We start from the raw sequence: 22,749 nt of genomic DNA, 5'->3' as shown, positions 1-22,749 counted from the left end.
GACGTAGATTCGCCAAATCGACCAAAGTAACTTCAGACTCAGTCTTATAAAACTGAGCATGGAACAATTGCTCCAATTGTTGCCATGTTTGAACAGAGTTCGTTGGCAAATTGATGAACCAGGAGAAAGCTATTCCTGTTAATGAACTAGGGAACAATCTCATTTTATGGTAGTCGGTTACTTCACCACTTTGCAATGTGAATCGTCCTATGTGTTCTAGAGTAGACATCTCTCCTAAACCGATAAATAATGAGAATTCTGGCACTTTATACCCTCTAGGCCATGGATATGCTTGGTCTACCCAATCAGGATATGTCTTTGTGTAAGTCGGCCTAATGACAGGACGTACCCTGAAAGCTATTTGATCCTGTATTATTTCCATAATTTGATTTCTCAACATGACATTGGGGTCATATGGAATTCCTACGGGTTCGTTCATCGGTTGATTTGCCTGAGGCCTGATATTTGGTCCTTGGTTGGCAACAAAGTTGCTATGATTTGGGCCATTGTTACTATTAGCCTGAATAATTATTCTATCATTAACACATGGGGTATTCTGTCTATTATTTAGGACATTGTCTCTTACATTTAGGTTACCCCCAAGTTTGATGTACCATTACCACTATTTTGATTTGGCATTACACAATCCCTCTGGTTTGAAGTAGATGGACCAAAAGGTGGTTCTATCCCTTGATTTGGACTTAGGACTGGGGAATTATGTCATACAATTGTCCTAGCTTGAAAGTGACTTGCAATAGGCACAACTGGCTGACAAATTTGGCCTACTAACTTATTCATTATTTCATTTAATGTATTCAGTTGTTTGGCCATGTTGTCATAATGTGCATTCTTATTCTGGGTAAATCTTTTCATATTATGAACATTTCGTAGATTTACCTGTACAACGACATCCTGTGTGAGTTCTCAAAGCAATGCACGCATGGTTCGAGGACTCAACTCTGTCATTGGTTCGTAACAGCTGTGATTGCTCTGACTCTGTCACTCTGTTTGTGGAGAGCTTTGCTGTTCCTCATATCGCTCAATCACATACTGGACCCCTCCCTGACTTGCTGCTTCTTTATCAGATTTGTGAGGCATATTATTTCACTTTTTGTATCCTCAACACCAAACACTAATGTCCCACTGGACGTGCCAAATTGTTTCGCGTGGGTAGTCGTTAACAATTAAAAAGGGATTAGACGATTGTGTAAGGAACAAACTTCCTGAGACAAAGTCCCAAAAAGGGGTGATTTATTGGCGATGATTTACAATTGGAAATAAACAGAATGCTTCCAAGGGGTGCAAGCACACGAGTACTAAAAGAAGTGTTTAAATTTAAACTAAGAAATTGAAATTACATATTTTCTATTTGAGAGTGTTTTTTATTCTCCTCTTCTCTATGTCTCCTCTTCCTTTTTATATTCCCTTGATGATTATCTCGTGACAAACTGCTTGGAAACTGCTTGATCGCTTTATAACTATCCACTTTCTTTATGGTGGCTAACTTGTCGTGGAACTGCCATCTCTAACTGCTGCCATTACTCTTTGTCATTCAATCGCCTTCAACTGGGCTCCTTGAATCGTGGAATGTGATAAGATTACTTAATAACTGCTATTCTGGATAACCATAATATTTTATGTTTGCTAAGATCTTGGACGATTCGAAGGTTTGGGCAAGAACGGGGTCATCGCTTTGGGCGACCGTAAGGCACTCCATTCGCTCAGATTCTGGGCATCTTGCAAGTTTGGGCGATGATGTTACTGTGTTCGTGGGCTTCCACTGCATTCATCAATAATCCTGTTTGGACCTTTATCCTGGACTCCCCAATTGGACTTCACTCTTTGGGCTGTTTGATTTAAGCTGCACTTTTAGTGTGTCAATAGTAGGGGCAGTGGGGTCTATAGATTCGCCGATGATCAACGTTGGAGCTTCTATTAGTGATGGCAATGGAAACATAATGAGTACACATTCATGCTCATTGATGGAAGTGCCATCAGTGTTCCATCCAGTAATAACCAAACCAATTACGAATCCACCTTATACAGCGCCTTATAATATAAAAGACATGAACATGAAAAGGGTCCAACAATTAGAAGAACGGATACAAATCTTTGACAATAAGTCCTTTACTATGTTAATTCTATCTTCATAGATTTCTTGATATATCTTCTTACGAAATTTTGTTACAAGACGTAACTATTGCCAATAGACTTTCAGATTAAAAGAAACAACTCTTTAATCCAACACAACTTCTTAAATTATATTATATTTGAATATCTTCAAAAGTAACAATTTCCAACAATAGAAATTGGATTTACAAAAAAAAGGAAAAAAAAAAAAATCTACATCTGGATCAATAGTTTGACTTTAGAAATCATCTAGTGAGAATCTATCAAATTTACTTAACTACTCAGTGTACACGATGCCTTGAGCTATTAATCATTTTTGTAAACCAAGATAATAGAAACCACACATTATTCCTTCAAATAGCGTTCGTTCTAACATTTGTATCTATTTAAACCTTGAATACCACCTGGTTTCATTTGTGTGTTCACCGCAAATCTAACACTAGGCTTAGAAGTGCTACAGTTACCTACCATTAATAAAAGTAATGGCAATAATTTGTAGAAATGATTACCTACTAAACCTAACACCATTAAGTTAACTTTAATTCGAACTAAAAGTAAATTTTTTACTTTATTTGTACTGAGCTCATCTTGCTCTAGGCTATCGTCTTGAATCTCATCATTTGAAAAGTGAGAAAAGACAAGGAATGTGCTAGTACATAATATGCAAACATCATGCACTTATGCTCATGATATGCATTAGTTCAAAAGACAATTTTTCAAATAGGCATCACATTTTCTCTTTATTTCCAGGACTATAATATTGTGAACTCGTTCTTTTGTATTACCAAGTCAATCAGACAAAAGGACTTCATAGACCTCATTCAACTATTGAACCCACCTCAGAGGGAGAGGCTCCAAGCAAGAAACACCGAAATAAGCCTAGCTAATTCGGACAATGGCTCCTTTGTTCTGAAGTTAAACCGTCAGGAGCTGGAACCAAAGGTGCTGGAGATGCTTCTGGCCGAGCCTGCAATTCTTGTCATGGCCAACCAGATGTATTGGACCCTGGATAGTGGAGTGGCAACTTTGGAGAAAGAAAATCAATGATAAAAACTTAGAAAAACTAAGGGACCTTCACATTGTAAGGTCAGCATGTAGTCTGGTAGCTAGGCAACTCCCTGATGGAGGAGGCTAAGTGTCGGAGGGCCATCGATGAGCTTTATTGCTTCTGTCGGCACTCTGGAGAGAGAGTTGAAGGACACGAGGAAACAGTTGGAGGGACTAAAGATGGAGGCTGCCCGAATGAAAGATCAAATGGCCATCGTCTTTTCCACTGCAGAGGCTCTGAGGCAAGGAGGCTGATCATGAAAACCTCGTTAAATAGCACAGCATCGCCTCTGAAGAGGACATTTTATCTTATATTTGTTCACAAATCATTCAAAAATAAATATTTCTAAACAATTCCTCCCTTTAGATAATGTTATTTCTTCTAACAAATTTCTCTCCCGTACGAATTCGAACTCCATCACTCACTCTCGTCAAGAAATATGCTGTCCGTCGCAGTCTGTACACATCAACTCATGTGATTGTCCATCTACGCGTCATTCTAACAAGATCCCAGATTTTTCAGACTAAGATGCTGACTTGGCAGTTTTTGTAACATCCCAGAAAAAACAGATTTTCTTGAAATCAAGACAAACAGTGTCTTAATTCCCCTCCACACATTCTTCAGTTGCCTTATCTTTGAGCTGTCCCTTCTTCCCACCAAAACCACCGGACTTCCCATGCCCAATTACATAATGCATAATCCGTTCCAAAATCTTAGCAATCCATCCACTCCTTCCACCGCAACCCCCTCCCCCGCCAGAAATGGCCACCAAACTTGGGTTCAGTATAACAAACCCAAGATTCGTCCCTGCCTCATTCAGAAAACCAATTATTTCTGTGTCTGCTTCTCCTTCTCTGCCTTCTTCTGCTTCAGGAGTTCAGTCGATTCATTTTAACAGCAGAAAGTTGTCCATTAAACGCAGATTGTTGTTTTTTTCTCCTCGGGCCTCTACTGATCAGCAAGGTCAGGGATCAGAATTTGAATTAAGTACTACTTTTTAATTTTTTTCTTGATGACCCTTTTTGGTGACTGAAACTTCAAGTTTTGAGACGGGGGTATATTGATTTCTAGTCGTTTCTACCAAGAAAATTGCTTTGCTTTCAACCCTATTGGCATCTTGTTGTCGAGAAGCAAACAACAAACTAGTTATAAGAACTCATTGAGAAACAAGCAATTTCTCAGTAAGACGGAAATAAGCAAACGGATTCCATTTGTGTACCATCATGGGTATGTTTAGGATAAATCCCTAGTCAACTAAAGATACAAACAATAAACAATATGAGGACTTAAGACTATTTCTCTTAATAAAGGATAATATTGGCCTTTAAAAATGGAACTCCAATGCTTTATACATGGTTTATTTCTAAATTTTATTTTCTGGAAATCTGTGTTAAGGTTTATCTCATTGAAGAATTTCATTTGCTCCATAACATTTTAAGCTTTAAGATGAGGTTACACGATCATTGCTAAAAATCTTTGCATTTGAGGGAAATGCAAACCTGGAAATCTGTCTAACACCTTAGTATTGTTTGAAACATGGATTAGCATTAACTTGGGTTTATTCTTTCCTTGGAGAGTGCCAATATTGATTTCATCTCTGTATTACAGCAACCTGGTACTCACAAATGCTTCCAAACAACGCATGGTAGCGCTTGCATTATGGGTTGCTTTGATTGACAGCTTGTTTATTTTCAGGTCAGGTTCAAGGAGATGAGGTGGTCGACAGCAATGTCTTGCCCTATTGTAGCTTAGATAAAAAACAGAAAAAATCTCTTGGGGAGATGGAACAAGAATTTCTCCAAGCACTTCAAGTATGAACAGAGGACCCCTACAGAACAAACTTGCCCATCTCTTCTCGTACATTTTCATTCGTATGTAATCTTAATTGTTTCTGTAATAGAATATATGTTCTGAATTTTTACTTCATTACAGGCATTCTACTATGAAGGAAAATCTATCATGTCAAATGAGGAATTTGATAATCTTAAGGAAGAACTTATGTGGGAAGGAAGTAGTGTCGTGATGCTAAGTAAATAAGAATTTCAATCTTCTTACTTTCATCCTATTCATTTGTGACATTTACTAGATCCCTGTGGTAGTAATTTGCTTTTTAGTATTGCAGGTGCAGACGAGCAGAGGTTTTTGGAAGCTTCAATGGCTTATGTATCTGGGAATCCAATAATGAGTGATAAAGAGTATGATGAACTTAAACTGAAACTCAAGGTTTGTGAGAAATGATGTCGTATACATATTCCGACTTAGAAAACAACTTTATAATCATTGGAAATGATTGTTCCATATAAATCAGGATTCCTGGAAGAACATTTCTTTAAGTAAAATATGTTGTATTTTATCTCAATTTCTTGTGAAATTTTAAGACAATCAGCATTTGTGGTAATTCACTTTATGTAATTCTTAATCGTCTCATTTTACTACCCTGTTTCTTTTGATCTTCTTAGATGGACGCGAGTGAAATTGTAGTTGAGGGTCCTCGTTGTAGCCTTCGAAGTAGAAAGGTTTGTTCTTCTATTACGTATGCAATTATGCATTGCTCAGTTATGTTTTGCAAACACGTGAGCTTGAATATCAATCTTTCTTTCTTAAATTTACTTTTCTTTAACCCTTTTGAAGGTGTTGGGAGTACTTATGTCATACATTTGACACTTGGATGAAAGTATAGAATTGTTATTCAATATTTTACACTCCACTCAAAAACGATATCAGCGATGATCTTTGTTGTATATAATTGCTCTTTGAACAAGTTTTACTTGATTTAAAATTTTGCTAAATTTGACATTTGGCCACATATCTAGTCCTGGGACGTTGACATCAGGACCAAGTTCACTAAGAAAACTTATTGATGGTTCAATTCTTCATGTGAAAGGTAATTGAAAAACTTAGTTGATGAGCTTCTTTGTGATTAATGTTATCAGTGCCTTTAAGTAGAATATAGATAAACTGATACTTCCAAGAGCAGGTTCAGATGAAATAGGAGGGAAAGGCTTTGTGGGATAAATTTATATTTAGTCTTCCTATTTAATGGATTTCCAGTTAGCCATTCAAACACCAAGGTCATATATTTTCCTTTCCAAAATAACGATTTCATAAGCCTTAGCCTGCACTCTTGGAATGAATGATGATGTTAGTTCTTCAAGGATTGCTTAAGGTTGTTTCCACATTGTTTTCTTCTTTCTTTCTAGTATTGGTTATTTGTGAATATGCATTGGTTCTTTATTAGAATATAATGAGTGTGGACAGTCAAGTTCACATTTGGCATATACAGGTTCTTACTAAGATTTGACCGATCTCCTACCTGCAGGTTTATAGTGACCTTTCTGTTGACTACCTCAAGATGTTTCTCATAAACGTCCCAGCTGCAGTTGTTGCATTAGGATTGTAAGTGTCACTTGCATGAATACACTTGTACGAGCTTCAAGATAAAGAAACTAATTGATACTATGCTCCTTTAAGTTGTTTCTTCGATCAGTCTACTTAACCTTTACGAAATACTATTACATCAAATAGTTTCATTGATCATCATAAAGGGCTAACCTCAGGAATGTAAAGAGAAACTTTACACATTGAGGGAAAGAAATACTTGAGCTAACAGCTTTTTTATCCCATGCCATTTCTAGGTTTTTCTTCCTTGATGATTTGACTGGGTTTGAAATCACCTATCTATTGGAGGTGAAAATTGATTCCCTTTACTTTTTGTATTCCTGTTGAGATTCCTCTTTCCCACAGTTGATGATACAGTTACAGGAATTCGAAAATGTAGTTGAATTTTTGGCTTATGTTCTCAGTTCAGTAATTCCTTTTAGTCATATTCTAATTCAATACTTTAATATCTCTGCAGCTTCCCGAGCCCTTCGGTTTCATTTTCACATGGTTTGCAGCTTTGCCTTTGATTCTGTGGTTATCTTTTACCTTTACAAACACTATCGTCAAAGATTTCCTGATCTTATCGGTAAGATTGTTATAAACAGTCAAAATAAGGATGATACTTACAATATTTTTTCAATTTTGCACATATATATATATATATATATATATATATATATATATATATATTAGAAAGAAAAATTCAAGCAATCATATTTATTGGTTCAGGGACCCTGTCCGAACTGTGGCACGGAGAATATTTCCTTCTTCGGGACCATATTGTCTATATCTAGCGGTGGTTCAACCAACAATGTAAAATGCTCAAAGTAAGGATAGTAGTATCAAGCATTCATTAGGCATTTGCTGTATTATTTTGGCGACTCCTATTTGATCTAATGGTTTTACTTATTGCAATAATCTTGACCATTGGTAAATTATTCTTCAGTTGCGGGACAGAAATGGTGTATGATTCAAGTACACGACTGATTACATTGCCCGAAGGAAGTGAAGCATGAGTTGAGGTATGTACCCTCTTTAGACATTCTTAACCGAGTAATATAACTTTATGGTTTACAACCAAAAAATATATAGAGTAGGATGGAGAAAGTGGATATTGACGTGACCAACCTGAGAGTTTAGGAACTAAAGTGAATTAGGAATACGTAGATCAACAAATCTAAATATAATGATTCTACTAAAACAAATCACTGAACACAGAAAAGAGCTGAAAAAAATCGACTATTTGTAATAAATGATTATTTACTTACAAAAAGGTCATTTTGTACAAGAATTTCCAGTGACAGCAAGAAATTATACATAATCTAAGGGGACTATGATTTTGAACAAATGCATAGCTACAGGTTGCCTACACCTTACTGTATTTTGAAAATTTTGATTATGTAAAAGAACTTAATCGTATAAAAACACATGCTGGCCTTGTGTACACCATTGCATACATTAAACTGCCGACTGTTAATGCATATGGAATTTCTATCATTTCATTCTTTTCTTCATCACTTCTTGGACATTATAGTGACCCTAGCTTAATCATTTTTCTTTATTCATTAGGAAGCAGGAAACTACATTGAATTTGCATTAAGTCCATTTGGCAAAGCTTTTGATAAGTTTAAAGCTGTTTATAAGACTAAGAAATTGTCGGAAGCAGAAATCTTGCCAAACGGGCTTTAAATCATCCTTATTAAATTTTAATTATTTGTAACTTGGAAACATATCTGCATGAAAATGGGTGCACAATTTGTTCTTGTGTTGAGAGTTGGTATACGGCAGGCACTAATGGATTTGAATGCAAGAACTAATGAAATGGTGCGAGTCTGAAGACACAGAGAAGAGTTTTTAGTGTAGATACAATTTGGTTGCTGAATAACGGCTTTTTATGTCTATAGATATTTGTATTTCGAGTATTTTCATAACGTCATTTGTAAATTTTATACAGGTTTGTACGCTGTTGAACACAGATGCTTGACTATTTTGAAGAACATCATTTAGTTAAAAGTACAATCATCTCATACTATTTGTGCACTCTCAGCAGTCTCTTGCACAATTAGTCATTTACTCTCTCTCTCTCTCTCTCTCTCTTTTTTTTTTTTTTTTTTTTTTTTTTGCCTAGTTTTCATTATATGATGCAGAAAGAAATGGGTTTAGAGTCAATACGATGGACAAGATTTTAGATTTCTTTTCTTAATATGTTTGGTATGCCGCACTCAAACAATTCTTAATCTGGGTACTCATGTGATTGAAACCATCTATATGGACATTAAAATCACAAGTGCTTTTTACGCGATGAAAGTCATCAATATTTTATTAATAGCTATTTTAATATCCAACTATAACTTACGTGAAATTGTGTGCAATTTGACGATTTACATCACTTGGATATCTTCCACGTATTTAATAGATTTAAGACTCAGAACCTCACTTTTGGAGGCTTAGGTCAGTAACCATACTGCGTAAAAGGTCATGAGTACAACCTTATTTTTTTCCTAAAACCTATCAAGCTTTCAATAACAATATTATTTCTTAACCAAAGAAATTGGTTGAACTTTTTATAAGACTGGATATGATAACTGATAAATATCATTATTTATCTCTTATGTAACTATTTTCTGAACATTCTCGACTTTTTCGATATAAAAAATAAACATCGTTTTATTTGAATTTTCTTTTTTGTTTAATGACCCCATTTTTTGTTCTACCAAATTTTCATTCAATCAAACAAAAATATTGATATATTTGTTCACCAGATGGAAAACATTCTGTTTTTTATGTAAATTTTCTTGTTATAGCTCGATAGTTGGGCATGGACCATTGACAAACTAATGAATTCTTATTATTTATTAATAGTAGACTCCATTCATTGCATTATTCATTGTTAAATACCGTACCAAAAGAAGGGAAAAAAATACCATGGCTTACCAAGTGAGCTGCCAGCACGTTTTCATAAATTATAGGATTTAACAAACATTTTTTTTCACCAAGTGTTACAAGATAAAGTCAGACATACACAAATATTGCTTATAATTAAAAATTCCTATGTTGACTTGAGATGCCCCAAGTTCGTGAGGGTCACGTAGACACTATGACATATTCTAAAGCCTTAAACTATATAAAGCTTATCATTTTCAACTCCAATAGGCATTAAATTTTGTACAGTTTTTAACGACTCTTGGAACAGTTTACGACAACAGCCATGGCAGCTCTTCATTCATGGTGCTTTATCTTCTTCTTGGTAATAGCAGTAGTAGGCAAAGCAACTGCGGCGTATTATGTGCCCGTATTTCGTCCTACCGCATGGAAACTCGCCTATGCCACGTTTTATGGTGACGAAACTGCTGCCGAGACAATGGGTGTGTGCCAACTTATTTTTTGACTTATTACTTGTTGGCATGATTATATTCAGTAGTATACAAGTTTGTTTCGTCCTACTGATCTAGAAATGTCAAAGAGACCGTTTCGTTTTTCTTTCCCTTCTAAAATATAGGCTTGTGTGTACTGGTCTACGGCCCCTATAGCTTGACCGTGTTGACTTGGCTATAGAGGTGGGCCATTCCACTCACAATCCTTGTCTAACCTGGGCATACCTAGACCAGGGCTGCATAGGCCTAGGGAGCCCGACAAAGATTGGCACCCGATATGGTCCTAATCTTGATTTCTAGTTTTTAATTATGCAAAATGCCAAGGCCTCTCCTTTGAAAGGAGACGTGGACCTGTCTGATGAGGGGACTTCATAAACTATCTAACTTTGAAGCTATTACACCCAAAATGATGAAACCACATAACCAACATGGGTTCGGGTCCATCTATAAGTTGGATCCATTAGGTTCTTCAATTAGTTTAATACAAATATATATAGTGTCTCATTAATTTGACGTCAACAGGTGGAGCATGCGGGTATGGAAATTTGTTCAACAGTGGTTATGGTACCGCCACGGCCGCATTGAGCTCTGTACTATTCAACAATGGGTATGGATGCGGTCAATGCTTCCAGATAAGGTGTGCTAAGTCGCAGTGGTGCTATAGAGGCTCACCAAGCACCACCATCACCGCCACAAACCTCTGCCCTCCCAACTGGGCTAAGGACTCGAATAACGGTGGCTGGTGCAACCCGCCTCGGACACATTTCGACATGTCTAAGCCCGCATTCATGAAAATTGCACAGTGGAAGGCCGGTATTGTACCTATCGTGTTCCGCAGGTATAATTTTACTTATACATCAAATTATAATTGGATTTCTTAAGATTGATATCTTATGAAAGCCCATTTACTTGCATAGAAAATCACATAATTCTTAAATTGTATTGAAACACTACAAACTTCAATAGAAAAAATATCAAATTGCCATAAAAATAATAATAATAATAAATAAATTAAAGTCAAATATTCTACAAAATTATCACAAGATGTAGACAAAATCTTGCTGGGACAAATTAAAATTTATTCTCAATAGATACGATATTAGTTATCGCTCTTATTAGAATGCCCAATGCTACTAAATCTTTCACAATAAATCATATTAGTTTCGATCCACAACTTCATCTTTACTATTTCATACTAAGATTGCATAACACTTTTAAACACAAGCTATGTCATCTCTAACAACACATTCACCATGTCAAATTCTTGTTGTAGAGTGCCATGTGTTAGGAAAGGCGGCCTTCGATTCACCTTCCAAGGAAACGGCTACTGGCTGCTCGTGTATGTGATGAACGTCGCCGGAGGTGGCGATATCACCCAAATGTGGGTTAAGGGAAGCAAGACAGGGTGGATAAGCATGAGCCACAACTGGGGGGCTTCATATCAAGCATTTGCAACTCTTGGAGGCCAAGCCCTTTCTTTCAAGATAACTTCATACACATCCCATGAAACTATTATTGCATGGAATGTTGCCCCCTCAAATTGGCAAGTGGGATTGACTTATAGTAGTAATGTCAACTTCCATTGAGATATATGCATGTAATGCACGAATATAATTTCCTTTCTTTTTCTTTCTTTCTTTCTTTCCCTTCTTCCATTTTTTTTTTTTAAGCCAAGGCATCTAATTTCTTCTCTTTGACATTGATATTGTATCTGATCTTTGTCGGATGAAAGATATGACAATTTTACGTGTCATATGAAAGTTTGATGATATGATAAGAAAGAACAACTTAAAAAGTCCTTAAATATTCTAGTGAGTACATTTTATCTCTATACATGAACTTATAAATTTCAACTACATTTTTATTTTTTATTAGATTAATAGGTTTTTAACTTATTTTTTCCTGGCAACCTACTTTTACCTAACATACCACAAAATTTCGTAACCTCAAATTCTAGGAAAGAAAATGGCTTGTATTATCCAAGGAACCACTCATCAGATGAACATTCTTTTCGACTTTGAAGAGAATAAAGAAAGAATTTTTTCTCATATTACCCAAGAAACCACACATCATAATGACTTGCCCAGTGGTTCCCTAAAAGATTCAAAAAAGGGGAAGGTTTGTCTATTGAAAAATATAAAGGCCCCTAAATTGTAAAGAATGAATTGTTATGCATGCTAGCCCACAAAATTATAGAAGTGGGAGACATGTCTCTTTGCTTTCTTTCTATTTTCTTCAAGCACGCCGTCCCAATTTCATTTCCTTTTGACTTCATTTCATCATGACTCCACACTCCAAAATCATTACTCATACCTTTATTCATCTAATTCTACCCCCCTCAAAAGCCTTGTAATTCATTTGAAGGCAAGCATGCAAATAAATAAATTGTATTAGATGGAATGGATAATTCAAAGTACTTATCTTAATTCTCATAAAATAGAAAAAAAAATTGAATTTTTAATCCTTATTAAGAAAAGGTATTGTTTGGCCAATCAGGTCAAAAGTGCAACAGAGACTACCTTTAGATGCATTTGTTTCGAATGACACGTCTATGTACTGAGTCAATGTCACTCTATTGGAAAAATTCCAACTTATGGGACCACACATGTATATATATTAAAATGTGTGGTGTTATTTTAAGGTTTAGTCAAAAAAGTGATCCGATAAAGTCAATATTTGGACTAATGGGTATTAAATGTTATAGGAATAAAGTGTAGAGATCGGAAAATATTATTTTAAATTAACGAGGGGCCAATTTGAAATAACACAAAGGTAATAACTGCTTAATATAATTATTTATCATGGGATTATGGTCCTCAATTGTACGTGATTTCATTTTCTCTGCATCCCCATCAACAGAGAAAAAATTTCAAGGAATTATGTATCAATTGAAAGATCATAACCCATTCAAAACACTCACATCTATAAATCAAGATACGCTTCCGCTATTAATTTTCTCTTTGATTTCAACATGGAGGATTTATTTATTTTGTGAAAGGACTTGGTAAAATTTTGATTCCTTTCAATTCCTACAAGAGGTATCAGAGCACTCAATTTTGAATCTTTGAGAAATTACAAGAACTAAGGTTCTAACAATTCTGAATATTTGGGTTATTTGATCTTCTACCATACGATTATATAGAATTTACTTGCAATATTTCAAGTTTTCAGATTTAACAATTTGGGATCTGTTTTTGTTGAATTTGAAAATTATTTGGCATGTTGTTTATGGTTATTTGTAAAGATTAGGATTAAGAATTTATGGAAATTCGGTTTATGGTTTTTTAAAGTTTCAAAAAAAAGGGGGGAATTTCTGGCTTGTGTTGTAGTCGAAACTAGTGTTAAGGTGCAGCAGCGCCGGGAGCTGCTGTTCTGGGGCGGCGCTGATGGGGCTTGGGAAAGAGGGAGAAAGAGAAAGATTGGGATGGATTTTGGGGACGGTGGCCTAAGGTGCAATTTTGATAATCTCAGGCCCTTGCTTGCAATTTAAGATTAGGGTTAGTTATATTTAAAAATATAATTTTACATTTTAGTCCTTAAAGTTTGAAATACATCAAGTTGGACCTTTGAAGCTCTAGGTTTAATAATTCAATCCCTAAAGTTTGAAAATTATTTAATTTGGGCCATTAAAGTTCTGAATTTTACAATTAAAGCCCTCAATGTTTATAATTAATTCAAATTGGCCCTCAAAGTTTTAAATTTTTCAAATTTCGACCCTTAAAGTTTTGAATTATTAACCCTTAGGTCCCTAAAGTTCAAAATGCATCTAATGATGCAAAATTGATGATTCTCTTTCTCACATTTTGGTACTAAGGACTCTTTTGAGATTTAATTATGTGGGATAATCAAATTCAAATATTTTGGTAAATCATTTATGATAAATTAAGATTATCTAGCATTTTAAATAAATTAATTGAAACAACATGTCACCAAAGTGACCCCTTTCATGTAGATTGGTTTGTTTGGGATGTTTAGATGTTTTGTGCGTGTGCGTGTGCGTGTGTGTGTGTGTGTTCATGCGGGTAGTAACCAGCCTAAAGGAATGTTAATATTTGACCGAATTATACACTTGTGGTGATAAACGTGTGACAATTATAAAGTTTTCATGTGAATAATAAATCCATCCAAAGATGGGTTTAAAATTTAGCAAGAGTTATTGTTAATGTTTGATCATTATACCAAGTTACCACTTGCAATTAATATTACTATCCAAAGACTTGATATAAATGTTGCACCAGGTATCTTGGGATAGGGCTTACCTTTATTTGAATTTATTTCATTAAATGTGGATATTGATATGATCATGATTATTTCTTTATTTTTGTTTTCTGTACAACTAATTCATCTGTTACTACTATATCTGTAAATGTTAATTCTATTCCCACGCTTAATATGACAAATTTCAAGGATCGAAAGAAGAACATTTTGATTGTTCTTGGTTGCATGAATTTTGACCTTGCATTTTGGATTGAGGAATCCACCCCTTTTACGAAAGAAAGTTCACCCGATGAAAAGAAGAACTTTGAAAAGTGGGATCACTCGAATCGTACGAGTCTAATGATCATTAAGCATGGCATTTTAGAAGTCTTTAGAGGTGTAGAATCCGAAGGGGTAACTAATACCAAGGAGTTTCTCGCCGAAATTGGGAAGTGTTTTGCGAAAAATGATAAGGTTGAAACAAGTACGCTTTTGTAAAGCTTGATTTCAATGAAGTATAAAGGCAAGGAGAACATAAGAGAGTACATCATGGAGATGTTTCACATTGCTTCTAAACTTAAAGGGCTAAAGCTTGAGCTATCTGATGACTTGCTCGTACATTTGATATTGATTTCGCTTCTTGCACAGTTTAGTCAATTTTAGATCAGTTATAATTGTCAGAAGGAGAAATGGTCTCTAAATGAGCTCATTTCATATTGTGTGCAAGAGGAAGAAATGCTAAAGTAAGAAAGAACTAAAAGCACTCATTTGGCAAGCACTTCTAAGGATAATGACAAGAAAAAAAGAAGGAATATGAAGCTGTCCCAAGAGAAATGGAAGGAAGATAAAGGAACTTGTTTCTTTTGCAATAAGACTGGACATGTGAAGAAGAACTGTACCAAATATCATACATGGCGTGCAAAGAAAAGTACAATTATTACTTTGGTCTGTTTTGAGGATAATTTAGCTTCAGTACTTAGAAACACTTGGTGGATAGATTTTGGTACTACTACTCATATAAGTGTTTCTATGCAGGGCTGTCTGAGCTATCGAAAGTCAAGTGATGGTGAAAGATACATCTATGTGGGTGATGACACGATGGAAGTTGATGCAATAGACACTTTTAGGTTATTATTAGGAACTTGCAATTATTTGGATTTGAAAGACACTTTTGTTGTACCATCTTTTAGACGAAATTTAATTTTTGTACTTCGTTGGGCAAATCTATAAACTGTTGTTCATTTGGAAACAATCAATTTAGTCTTTCATTAAGTTCCAATGTTATTGGTACTGGTTCATTATGTACATATGACAGCCTATATTTGCTTTATATTTTTGCATCATATAATGAGACCTTGAATGTGAAATCACTTGGTGCTAAACACAAATTAAATAAAGAGAATTCAGCAAAATTATGACATTAGCGCTTAGGTCACATCTCAAAAGCTACAGTACGACTTGTGTCGGATGGTATTCTGGATTCCCTTAACTTCACGAATTTTGATGTATTGTCTATATCAAGGAAAAATAGACCAAAACAAGGAGATAGGTGCTAAGAGAACATTGGACGTCTTAGAATTGATACACGCATATATTTGTTGGTCATTTCCAACGGCTTCTTGGAATGGTCAACAATATTTTATATCATTCATAGATGATTACTCATTTTATGGGTACCTATATCTCAACAATGAAAATTCTGAGTCACTAGACGTGTTCAAAGCTTTTAAAACTGAGGTTGATAATCAACTCAACAAAAGGATAAAGAGTATTAGGTCTAACTATGGTAGTGAGTACAACGACGGATATGACGGTTCAGGTGAATAATGTCGAGGACCATTTGCTAAATACCTAGAGGAATTTGGAATCGTCCTACAATACACCATGTCAAGATTGCCTAGCATGAATAGTGTAGTTGAAAGACGAATAATGACATGGTAAGGAGTATGATTAGTCATTCCACCTTACCAAAACCACTCTAGGGAGAGGCATTAAAAACCGCAACTTATATTCTGAACAGAGTATCAACTAAGGCTATTGCCAAAACACCGTATGAGCTTTGGACATGTAGAAAGCCTAATCTAAAGCATTTTCACAATTGAAGATGTCTAGCTGAGGCTAGACCTTATAGGCCACATGAAAAGAATTGGACTCCAAAACAGTGAACAACTATTTTATTCATTATTTTGAGCAATCTAGGGGTTATAAATTTTATGATCCTACACTTAAGTCAATTTTTGAAACAGGGATTGCAACATTTTTTAGGATGTTGAGTTTGGGGGAGAAATAAGGTTAGAGACATTGTCTTTAAAGAAAAAATTAAGGAAGGATCGATTTTGATTCCTACTATTGCTTTTGACGATATATAGGTTTCTATAACTATCATTGATCAAGAAGTATATCCAGAATCTCAACAAGACAATGTTGAAGAACCTCCCATCCAAAATGAGGTAATTATCCAAGAAATACAAACTCAACAACCTCAAGAACCAATACCATTAAGGAAATCATGAGAGAGAAGAAAAGTGCTATTCCGGATGATTTTATAGTATTTCTCCAAGAACATGAGGAAAATAATGGAATGGTGAAAGATGATCCAATCAATGTCCATCAGGCCATGCAAGGTTCTAACTCTCAAAAGTGGATTGATGCCATGAATGGGAGAATAAGTCTCTGCAAGACAATAAAGTTTATGATATTGTCCCATTACTCGAAAGTCTAAAGCATATTGGTTGTAAATGAATTTTTAAAACCAAGAGGGATTCAAATGGTAATGTGAAAAGATATAAGGCTCGTCTTGCTAAAGACTTTACCCAAAAGGAAGGCATCAACTTCAAAGAGACTTTTTTCTCCAATTTCAACAAAAGATTCTTTTAGGACAATTATGTCCTTTGACCTTGAGTTACATTAGATAGATGTTAAGATGACGTTTCTCAATGGCGACATTTATGAGACAATCTATATAGTGCAATCAGAAAACTTTGTGTCAGGAGTCCCGAAGAATATGGTTTGTAAATTAAAGAAATCTATATATGGGCTCAAGCAAGCTTCTTGTCAATGGTACTATAAATTTCATCAATTCATTATACCATTTGGCTTTGAGATGAATGTCATTGATAATTGTGTGTATCACAAGTTCAGTGGAAGTAAGCATACTTTTCTGACTTTGTGTGTTGATGACATATTTCTTGCAACTAATGATATAGGCATGTTGTACGAAAACAAAGGGTTTTATTAAGGAATTTTGAGATGAAAAATCTTGATGACGCCTATTTTGTACTAGGAATTCGAATATATTGGGATCGCTTTCGAGGTATTCTTGAATTGTCACAAAAAACCTATATCGATAAAATATTTAAGAAGTTAGGCAAGCAAAACTGTAAACCATATGACACCCCTGTCGCTAAGGGAGACAAATTTAGTCTTAAACAATACTAGCAAAATGACCTTAAAGTTAAGGAAATGTAGAAGATTCCATATGTATCAGCTGTGGGGAGTCTAATATATGCTCAACTTTGTATACATCCAGACATAGCATTCATTGTTGGAATACTAGGCAGATATTTAAGCGACATTGGGATGGATCAGTGGAAAGCAGCTAAAATGGTTATGAGGTATTTAAAGAGAACAAATGATTACATACTTTCATATAGTAGATCGAATTAGTTAGAGATCACAGGGTGCTCCGATTCTAATTTTGCTGGATGCCAAGATAGTAAGAGATCCACATCAGACTATATCTATTTGCTAGCTGGATGAGCTATTTCCTAGAAGAGTGCCAAACAGACACTCATAACTTTTCTACCATGATAGCAGAGTTTGTAGCATGCTATGAGGCATCTAATCATGGAATATGGCTTTGAAACTTTGTTACTGGTTTGCACATTTTGAATGACATAAAAAGACCTCTAAAGTTATATTGTGATAATGGCTCAACAGTAATGTATTCCAACAACAACAATAGCTTATCTAAGTCAAAACACATCAACATTAAGTTCCTAGTTGTGAAGGAAAGAGTACAGAGTGGACAGATTTCTATAGAACACATGGGGACAAACTCCATGATTGCGGATATGCTTACTAAGGGATTGCCACCCAAGATCTTTCATGAGCACACTGCTTGTATAGGTGCTGTATTTCTTGAGGATATCATATTTTAGTGGGAGTTCGTATTCTTATTACATTACGTTTAGTTTTTGGATATATTTGTGTATTTGGATTTTTTTGTACAAAAATAAAGTATTCAGTTCATTTCACTATGTTATTATGTTCTGTATTGATCTCACTTAAGAAATAAGGGTGGACTAGTTGGCAATAGACATGTTCGGATCACTTAACATGTAATTTTCATGTTACACTCCTATGATTGATTTATATCATTTGGTTGTATCGGTGTACATGACCATTGATGGATTTAGTCATACTAAATGTGACGAAAATCGCTTTGATCATATATCAATATATCTGTTTGATAAGATTGTTTGGAAATACCATTAAAAATGATAGCAGTATTTTGAGCTCATAAAGCGGTGCACATTTATAATATTACATGTATGGTCCAGTGGGAGATTGTTGGAAAAATTTCAATGTATGGGGCCACACATGTATATTTATTAAATTGTGTTGTGCTATTTTAAGCTTAGTCAAATAAAGTGATCCGTAACGTCAATTTTTTGGACTAATGAGTATTAAATGCTACGTGAATAAAGTGTAGAGACCAAAAAATGTTATTTTAAATTGATGAGAGGCCATTTTGAAATAACACAAAGATAATAATTGCTTAATACATTTATTTATAATGGGGTCATGATTCCCAATTGTTCGTAATTTCATTTTCTCTGCATCCCCATCAACAGAGAAAAAATTCCAAGAAATTACATATCAATTGGAAGATCATAACCTGTTCAAAATATTCACATCTATGGATCAAGATGCGCTTCCACTTTTAATTTTCTCTTTGATTTCAACATGGAGGATTTATGTATTTTGTGAAAGGATTTAGTAAAATTTTAGTTTCTTTCAATTCCTACACACTACTATGACCTCGTTTCATGCGAGCATTAGTTAAGTTGTGTGAATTTGAACACAATCGTTGCTTGGTATGAAGAGTTATCTGCTCTGTCCTTGATCGTCGATCACATCTTAAGTTCTTGCTGAACTTATAAGTTTATTCACTTTTATTGTGACGTGTTGTGTCGGTTGATCTGTTGCACTTGAGTCATTGACTTATAAGTGTAAATTTTCATCATCAATGATAAGGTATTTTACATGCTGATCCGTGGTTTTAGACTTTATTAATTACTACTCTCCGAGGGTATATCTACCTATTATATTTTAATTATGTTAATTATAGGAGAAACCCAGACTTGGAGGAAATTATCGCCAAAAAAAATGATTTTGAGCTTAATTTAGATTTGATTAGAAGCTATTAATGACTAATCGCATGGCACGGGGGTGATAAGAAGAAAAATGAGAACTACTTGAAGAAAATCATAAGTTTCTAAGGAGAAATTCAAGTTTTGAAAAGTTCTTGGACTAAATTGCACACTTTCAGAACTTGAAACGAATCAATTTCGAATGATTATAACATTTCGTGATAAAAGTGGGGTATTTTGGAACTTTCAATATCATAATTGAGGCTTAAAATGATGACCAAGTTGGACCACCAAAGGTTAAATTGGGAACCAGCTAATTAAACATCTGGAGAGAAAGAATGAACCCTGTGATCGTCAGGCTTTAGACCTCATGAATGCAAGCAATGAAAAACGATGTCAGCATGTTTGAAGGCATAACCATGCAATTTTAAAGATCTGTACCTTGCGACAGCATGGTTATTCGAGGTTGTCCAGATTTAATTTCTTAATCTAAGTAAATTTCATACAATTGCTTGGATTATTATTATTTTTTTATTTTATTTTATTTTTTTCCCGGGGGGCGGGGGTTGTGGGGGACGGAGAGAACATGGTTCCAGAAGATTATTCAAGACCTTTTCAAAAGATTCAAGAGTTGATCAAGATTATATTTCTTCTTTCTACACGTGAATTATGGGTGATGTGATGCTCAGCTAATGTATAGACGCTAGGACAACGGAGAATCCTACAGTTTGGTGTTTTAATATTAAATTCTAAATTTTAATTTGAATAATTGTTAGGTTTTCAATGTTTTTAAATTACTTGGCCGACAATTGAATTAATTTGTGACTTTTATTTTGTTCGGGAAGAAAGAATAGAAATTATAGCTTGTAGTAACAATTATTGTAAAGTCCAATAAAAAAATAGATATTTAATGTCATACGCTGTACGATCTCATTGAATGTTCTTGTAATTTAATATATTTTCTTTTGTTTGTATCCTTCATAGATATATATTAGGATCGTATGTGACGATAGTTTTAATATTACTCGAGAAAGATTAATAAATAGGAATGTTGATAGTTAAATTCAAGCAAGAGTTGTTAAATTATGGAATTGATATTATTAAAATTGAAAAATTTAGGTAGAATTCGAAGTCTTGGCGATTATCATTAATTGGGTCACATAAATGCATCTTAGTTAGTCAATTAGATTGGAATTTAGTTGGTTATAGGTTTAATATGTAATTATAAATCTAAAACATGGTTTGATATTTCGGTTAAAGTTAATCTAAATTGAAGTCTAATTAAAGACATAATCTTCGTGGAACGATACTTTACTTAAGTCTTTATTACTAAACTATGAAAACATACTTGCAAAATTTAGCAAAACAATCGACCTTCCTAGTAGTCTTGATCATACGAGTTTTTATTAAGCTAGATTCTCCCAATTTAGTCATAATTAAAATTTCCCAACTTTTCTGTAATTCATTTATAAACTTTCTCTTAGGTCACGTTATTGGGCCTCATTAATCATGATTCTTATAGTGTTCACATCTATATTAGAATACATTGATCATGGCATTTTCAATCAATGCACTTATAAAAAATACTCACATTCGAACACAAATCATTTGAACAAATGGTATTAAATTTTCTCACTTCCCTCGCGCCTAAAGCCACACTTTGACCCAAAATTTTCGCTTCCACCAACAACATATAATTTCATTTTAACATAGAAGTAACCTCAGATCATTCTAAAAACCTCCGCAGAATTCAAAATTCTGCTGTTCTCATGTTTGAGCCTGAAAATAGGACAAGAAAACTAACTTAAATGGGTTTCCTTCTCCCTTTCACTTTGGTTGTTCTTTCATTTGCATCTTTATCAGCCCTTCAAATTCAAACCCAAGAAATAAAATCGGCCCGGCTTCTCGATCTTGTCATTAGAGATTACACTTTCAAATCATACAAAAAATACTTTAGAACAGGTGAACTGCACCAGATCAAGTTACCAGCAAATCTCTCAGGCATAACAGTCGATACAGTGCGATATCGTTGTGGTAGTCTTCAAAGGTACGGTGCCAAAATTAAGGAATTCCATCTTGGAATAGGTGTAACTGTGAATCCTTGCATTGAAAGAGTTCTGATAATTAGACAAAATCTTGGATCTAACTGGTCATCTATATACTCTGATAATTATGAGTTATCAGGTTATCAACTTATTTCGCCTGTTTTAGGCCTACTAGCATATAACGTTGGTGACAGCATAAAACTTAGTACTCCATCTGAGCTTCAGATTCAGGCCGGGAAAAAACCAATAACTATAGATTTCAGCAATACGACAAGGCTCAATATCACATCAGGGATACCCTTATGTGCAAGTTTTTATCATGATGGAAAAGTGACACTGGCTAATCAAGCGTCCCATAATATTTGTGTTGCAACAAGATATGGTCATTTTGGATTGGTAGTCGAATCACCATTGAAAAAGACGACTTTAAGCAAGTGGAAGATAACGATTGGAAGCACGATTGGGGCTGCATTAGGGGCGTTTCTTCTGAGTTTGTTGCTGATCGCAATGTTTGTTAACGCAAAGAAGAAGGCAAGAATGGACGAACTTGAAAGGAGGGCGTACGAAGAGGAAGCTCTGCAAGTTTCAATGGTAGGGCATATAAGTGCTCATACTGCATCTAGTACTCGGACCATGCCCAGAATTGAGCATGGTGATGAGTATACATAGATTTTTCCTTCTTGATTTATAAGTTTTCTTGTTTATTTAATATTTATAATTCTTTGTCTATTATTGATTAGGTTTAGGTTGTGCAAAATTGATTCAAATTAATTGCACAATTTTGCTGATCTTCCACCATGGAGACGGATTGAGTTTGAGTATTTATTCTTCCCTAGTGAGTTGATTAACATTATCGTTCATGGTGATCGAAATTGTCTACATAGATTGGTTTACACCTGGCAACGAATTGAATGAGTGAAATTCGATGGGAATAAGGCTTAGTTAATTAGTTATAATGTGTGTATATATTAGATCAATATTTCAAGGTTTAACAGAAATTTCCAAAAATTGAAATGAATATCTATGTATATATGCCAAATTGATTTATGCCATTTGCTAATTTTAAAAACTAAATCGAACCATTCAAATCGAAAACTTATCGATTTTGATCAGGTATCTATTGAATCAGACGATATTTAAACAATTTTGTACATCCCTCAATATTCATTGTGAGATATGTCCAAAATGATTAAAGTTAG

General features: G+C 34.7%; 4 protein-coding genes across 5 annotated transcripts; all 4 read left to right on the top strand.

The window, feature by feature from the left end:
* Nucleotides 1–3,821: 3,821 nt before the first annotated feature.
* Nucleotides 3,822–8,637, top strand: LOC111398468 (PGR5-like protein 1B, chloroplastic). 2 transcript variants are annotated; one of them, XM_023025382.1, is made up of 11 exons: nt 3,822–4,141; nt 4,874–4,989; nt 5,111–5,207; nt 5,301–5,401; nt 5,638–5,694; nt 6,498–6,574; nt 6,814–6,865; nt 7,035–7,145; nt 7,289–7,386; nt 7,506–7,581; nt 8,514–8,637. In XM_023025382.1, exons 1-10 carry the CDS (start codon nt 3,940–3,942, stop codon nt 7,573–7,575), a joined length of 981 nt encoding a protein of 326 aa, XP_022881150.1. In that variant the 5' UTR covers nt 3,822–3,939; the 3' UTR covers nt 7,576–7,581; nt 8,514–8,637. The 2 variants fall into 2 exon arrangements, with proteins under 2 accessions (XP_022881150.1, XP_022881149.1); XM_023025381.1 differs by having other exon boundaries at nt 3,823–4,141; nt 8,348–8,637.
* Nucleotides 8,638–9,396: 759 nt separating this feature from the next.
* On the top strand, nt 9,397–11,562 carry LOC111399203 (expansin-A7-like). Its single transcript, XM_023026472.1, has 3 exons — nt 9,397–9,924; nt 10,456–10,771; nt 11,207–11,562. Exons 1-3 carry the CDS (start codon nt 9,768–9,770, stop codon nt 11,517–11,519), a joined length of 786 nt encoding a protein of 261 aa, XP_022882240.1. The 5' UTR covers nt 9,397–9,767; the 3' UTR covers nt 11,520–11,562.
* Nucleotides 11,563–14,325: 2,763 nt separating this feature from the next.
* Nucleotides 14,326–14,793, top strand: LOC111399190. The gene is made up of 2 exons (XM_023026457.1): nt 14,326–14,544; nt 14,647–14,793. The coding sequence occupies exons 1-2, from the start codon at nt 14,326–14,328 to the stop codon at nt 14,791–14,793; spliced, it is 366 nt and encodes a 121-aa protein (XP_022882225.1).
* Nucleotides 14,794–21,114: 6,321 nt separating this feature from the next.
* Nucleotides 21,115–22,410, top strand: LOC111399202. The gene has a single exon (XM_023026470.1). The coding sequence runs from the start codon at nt 21,314–21,316 to the stop codon at nt 22,217–22,219; it is 906 nt and encodes a 301-aa protein (XP_022882238.1). The 5' UTR covers nt 21,115–21,313; the 3' UTR covers nt 22,220–22,410.
* Nucleotides 22,411–22,749: the final 339 nt, after the last annotated feature.

Source organism: Olea europaea, chromosome 8, assembly GCF_002742605.1.
Source record: "Olea europaea var. sylvestris chromosome 8, O_europaea_v1, whole genome shotgun sequence".
NCBI lineage: Eukaryota > Viridiplantae > Streptophyta > Magnoliopsida > Lamiales > Oleaceae > Olea > Olea europaea.
This window is presented reverse-complemented; position numbering and strand designations above follow the sequence as displayed.